The sequence below is a fragment of the Pungitius pungitius genome, chromosome 14 (genome assembly GCF_949316345.1).
Source record: "Pungitius pungitius chromosome 14, fPunPun2.1, whole genome shotgun sequence".
NCBI classification, from domain to species: Eukaryota; Metazoa; Chordata; class Actinopteri; order Perciformes; family Gasterosteidae; genus Pungitius; species Pungitius pungitius.
Genome location: NC_084913.1, coordinates 5236734 through 5242170, shown reverse-complemented (window position 1 = coordinate 5242170; position 5437 = coordinate 5236734). Strand labels below are relative to the sequence as shown.

General features: G+C 42.0%; 1 protein-coding gene across 3 annotated transcripts; it reads right to left on the bottom strand.

Annotated features, from left to right (window-relative positions):
* Positions 1-683: 683 nt before the first annotated feature.
* nkx2.4a (NK2 homeobox 4a) lies at positions 684-4873 on the bottom strand. Of its 3 annotated transcripts, none has more exons than XM_037487439.2 (3): positions 4778-4873; positions 2621-2944; positions 684-2119 (listed from the first exon to the last, which is right to left on the bottom strand). In XM_037487439.2, the coding sequence occupies exons 1-3, from the start codon at positions 4842-4844 to the stop codon at positions 1425-1427; spliced, it is 1086 nt and encodes a 361-aa protein (XP_037343336.1). In that variant the 5' UTR covers positions 4845-4873; the 3' UTR covers positions 684-1424. The 3 variants fall into 3 exon arrangements, with proteins under 3 accessions (XP_037343336.1, XP_037343337.1, XP_037343338.1); XM_037487440.2 differs by having other exon boundaries at positions 684-2092; XM_037487441.2 differs by lacking the exon at positions 4778-4873 and having other exon boundaries at positions 2621-4157.
* Positions 4874-5437: the final 564 nt, after the last annotated feature.

Sequence of the window (5437 nt, the reverse complement as noted above, 5' to 3'; positions counted from 1 at the left end):
AAAAGTTGGTTAAACCTTATTGTCAATACTCAAAAAACAAACTTAAAGACAAAACAAAAAAAACACAACAGACTCCCATCCAGCTCTCACATTCAGCAAAAAGCAAGTAAAAATAGACTAAGTTAAATTTAAAAGCATCTTTTTAATTTTAGGTATGTTTTTTGTAACTAATTTGTAGGGAATGTTTATTTAATGTTGATACAAAAAACGACAGTTTGGGATCATAATAATAATAATGGTAATAATAATAATAATAATAAAACAAGATTAATAATGTAATTAACTTGAGTATTAGAATAATGCAAGGCATGTACTCAATCCCTTTGGATATTATTCATTATTATTAAATAATTATGTATTTTATGAAGGATAAAATTGAACCGGCAAAACGAACCTCTGGGCCTATTAGACATAGTAATGTTATTAATTTTTTTCATAAGAAACTATTTATATTAATACACCAATGCATGAATGAATGTCACTACTAGGAAAGCGTTAGTCCCTGTCTTGACATCCTGCAGACGTCCTCCATGAAAGGCAGCCCTCCAAAATGTCACCTGAACAATGCTGGCTCCCTCTTCGACTCTGCTTTACGTCTCAATTTGGTCTCAATCACAACATAATGAAATTGCACTCTAAAACAGATCCCTTTTTTAAAAAAATTACTTCCTCAAATATAGCTCTCACACTTCAAGTTATTTATTGTTAACGTTCACTTGGTTTTTGAAACATATACAGCAGCCATCACGCATTTGTTCCTTTTTAACTTACAAAAGAATAAAGAAAACATAGAAGTGGACGCAATAACGATTATTATTACACAGTTAACCGCATTCTTGTGTGTTAGCCAGATATACAATTCCCTACTTTATTTAATAAGTCTAAAGGAATACATTAGTTTACAATATTAATATGATAAAATATCAGGTTATCCCCGTAAATAAGAAGTGGTGGCTTATACTTCAAACCTGATCCCACCTTTCCCCTCCCCCGGTCCGAACAAGTGAAGCAGCATTCCTTTTCGTTTCAACAACATAGACTACGTTTAAAACATCATGAGGAAGGTCCAAAACATGGATTACAAAAGGTCCAGAAACGACGTAATTGCTTTCAAGGGCAGCCATTTCTGTAATGTTCAAAAATAGACTCCCCTCTCAGAGATGTCAAGAAAATGTGCCCTGATCAGCTGGTGCGCCTCTGTGCGCCTCGTCTCCTCCAAAGCAAAGGGCCCACGGTATCAGCCTTCATATGTTGTGTTCATATGTGCGTGTCTGAATACACATACATATATATGCATATATATATATACACACATATTATATATATAAATGTATATATAGATATAGATATATTTAAATGTATGTATTCTTGCATGGGCTCATCCGCAGGTTCACATAGAAAAAGTGACAGTACTGCTTTCAGTCCTACCACGTTCTGCCGTAGAGGAGGTTTGAGCTCACCATGTTACTGGTGTAATCTACAGCAGATGTGTCTATCTGGGCCATGTTGAGCTGGCTGTGCAGTGAGGGGGGGCTGGGAGACATCTCCTCCAGGTCCAAAGCGTTCACCTGCTGCTGGCTTTGGTGCTGGCCGAGGCTGCTGGTCGGGGAAGCGAGCACAACTCCGGCCCCGTTCTGCTGCTGGCTCTGCTGCTGGCTCTGTTGCACCTGTTGCTGGTTCGGCGTCGGCGTGTTGGAGCCGTTCTGGCACGGTTTACCGTCCTTCACCAGCACCGGCACGGCCACGCGCCTCGGGGACTGCGCCTGCTGCTGGCACAGGTTACCGTCCTGTTGCTGCTGCTGCTGCTGCAGCTGCTGCGTTGCCTTGTCCTTGGCCTGTCGCTTCATCTTGTACCGGTGGTTCTGAAACCAGATCTTCACCTGGGTCGGCGTCAGGTGGATCATGCTGGCCAGGTGCTCCCTCTCGGGCGCCGACAGGTATTTCTGCTGCTTGAACCTCCTCTCCAGCTCGTAGACCTGAGCCTGCGAGAACAGGACGCGCCGTTTCCGCCTGGGCGCAGCGTGGAGGACTGGCATGGATTTGGTCGCGTCAGCCATTCCCGAGAGACCCCCCATGCCGGACATGTTCATACCTGTGGAAGGTCCCATGAATCTAGAAACTTAAAAATATACATACATATATGTGCGTTCAATAAATAGAAGACGAGAACACTGTTCCGCCTGAAATAGTCTTGATCGATTATTGGCTGATCATTATGAAAAGCTTGAAAGCAGTAGCTTGACAAAACACACTTGATAACAACACGAATAATATTCAGCATAATAACAAATAATAACAAATAAAAATAATAATAATAATAATAATAACAAATACAGCTGGATATTACTTTGAGATAAGTAAAGAAGTCGAACAGACATTAAATGATGATCTCATTTCCAGTTAACGAGTAAAAAACATTTAAAATTAAACATGTCCTAAAAGTGTGCACACTATTTGTATTAACGTGTTATTGTTAGCCCCCGAAAATAAATTTTTGGAAAGCGATATACATATTATATTAGGCGCGCTTTCTCCCCCTCTTTTCCGGTAAAAACATGTATTTATCATTCACAAATAAATAAACAAGAGAAAACGTGCATAAATGGAATAAACAACTTACTTGTGGAGTATCTTGGATCGGGGTTGGAGCTGTACCACCCTGTTGCTGCACTATTCCGCATGCTTTCCTGGTACGACGGGAGGTCTCCCATGTTGCCAATGCTTCCATTGCAGTATCCCCCCATCGCGCTGTGGGAGAACTGGGAGACGGCGTGCGGCATGTGGTACGTGGTGGCCACGGCGTTGTGGCCCATGGAGTGCTGCTGCATGCCGGTCTGCACCTGAGGCTGTCGGTAGGCTCCCAGTGGAGAGGTTAGGTTCCCTGCGCCGTCCATGGCACTAAACTTCTTGTAGGTCTCCTCGATTGGACTCAAAATATCTGTCACTGAAAAAGGCGTAGTGTGCTTTGGGCTCAACGACATGATTCAGAAAGCAGGTAGATTTTTTGTGTTGGAGCAGATCAACCGTGTTGTTGTATCGGCTCTCTCCTTAGTGGACGTCTACGTAAGAGAGTGCTTGTAGAGCGCCTGAGATCCTATTGATCGCCTTGGAGAAGGAGGCGAGCCCAGGGCGCTCTTAGCCCGGGTTTATTGGAGCCAGGAGCCAGGTTTACGACAAACACAGGGGGCGGAGCAAAGCTGCTAAACCATCAAACAATAACTCATTGACATTTTAGGGAAATAATTCACGCAGATACACATTGCTCCCTATAAAGCTGCTTATGTGTGAATAAAACGATGCACCACACATATGCGGTTATGTCTTTTCTGACAGCCATAAACAGGTGAGAATAACCCATTATGTTGTGCGGATCAGCTGATCTAACCACATATGACTATTTTGCGTCAGTGGGGAATTCCACTCTTTCTAGAAAACTTTGAGAGCACTTTGAACAGACACAAGGGCCACCGAGTATCATCAAAGAGGCACAATGAAGTTGTGTGGCCGCCTCATTTATGCTTCTTAAGCATCATTTTTCCCCACCAGAAAGAAAGGGACAAGAAAGAAAGTCCAAATTAGCTCGAAATGATGAAATGCTCAAAGGGAACTGAAATAATGATCCAGCCTGTGAGTATATAGCCACCTTAAATTCACAACCAGGCATGTTATATAATATAACCAGGCTTATTATATAATATACGGGATTATTGGGTTGTATTTAAGGCTCATATATTTTTTTTCTCACACCAATTCCTCTTTTTCGTCGATGTGAAATAGGATACATCGTGATTTTAACAATTTGTTCCAAATATATATCATTTATCAGACTGCATGTAATTGGAAGACAATATTGTAAAGCATTGAAAACCCTCAAGTCTGGTCCCTATAAGCAACAAATAACCCCTTGCAGTGTTGACCTGACATGTAATCTCTGAGCAAACTGACTGGCGCCAGGGGAAGAATCAGAGGAAGAGACACACAACGGGGGGGTCAAAAGAGAAAAGAGCTACTACACACTGCAATAATGAACAGCACTTAATGTAGCTCCCCATTAAAGCCTAACATGTGTCCTTTATGGATCTAGAACGCATAGCTCATAACCATTCAATAATTGAGAGGGATAGAACACCATGCCAATAAAAGGCTGAAATTATAATACTGATGATGTTTTTTTTTTTTTTTTTTTTCTATCTTCATCAACAGCAGGCAGCAGCAGCAGCAGCAGCAGCAGCAGGTGTTCTGTCTTGGGCTTATTTTCTACACGTGAAACGTGTTCTCATCTTCCTTTATTAGAGGAAGGAAGCACTCGTCTCCATGAAGCCACTAATGTAATTTAGCATGGCATGGCAGCAAGTAGCTGCCTGCCGTAATTGATCAGTTGAAGACGTGACTTGGTCAGCCATCAATTAAAGGGACGCATCAAGAACACCAATCTCCGGTTAAGTTGATATAGCCTGATTGTAATAAATATTCTATATCAAATATCTTCTGGGTTTTTTTTTATTTTTATTTTTATAGCAAACGGATGCCTGGATTCCACAGAGGATTTAACGTGGAGTGGTTGGAACTTAATGTTGTTGAAGTAAAGCAAACAGTGCGTGCGTATTCCAAAATCAGCTGGGGTTGACAGAAAACTACCCAAATGTGGTGGTGCTGCTTGCCTAAAAGTAAACAGGTTTAAACCAAATGCTGCCTTATTTCGATCACAGTATCAACAATAAAAACAGCAACAACAACAACAACAACCTTTTTCTTGAATTAAAGAAACATCTCATACCTGCAAATAGTCCCGCACTTGTCCAGACGTCTGTGCGCCTTTTCCACTCGTCTCTCCTCGGCAGCATGGTGTCTTTTCACGGCGAAAAGAAAGGTAGGCCTCGGCCCCAGACCTCTAACATTATGTAAATGAGGCAAACCTCTCAACCTCGTGGATTACTGAGTCAGAGAGCAGGACCCTGGTCCACAGACCCTCCACATTACGATCCCATAAAAATGCGGAGCTGGTTGCAACGCTTTAGAAGGTCTCATGGTCCAAATGTATGTGTATTGTTTTCAATCCAAGTTTACTTTTTACACGTTCGTGGAATGTGACGTGGGGAAGGCATCGGGAGCGGGGAAACACGGACGCGCCACGGAGGTGAGAAGAAGGCCCAGGAAAGGTTTGTAAATCAATTGGACACATTTATAAAGACAGCAATTGAATCATTTAAAAAAAAAAGTGCTGAATATTTTCACTTTTTTGATACCTGTTCATGTTAATACCTGGACGTGGCTCGTTGCTGCGTGACACTATAGCGCGTGTGTGATACATGCAGACAAAAAAAATCCTTCAAAAATATTCATAGGAAATCGCCAACATAGATCATTGCAGCCCCAGGAGAATGAGTGAAATCCCTGGTTGATGCATGATGAGGAAACCTATACTCCATTCCCAGAA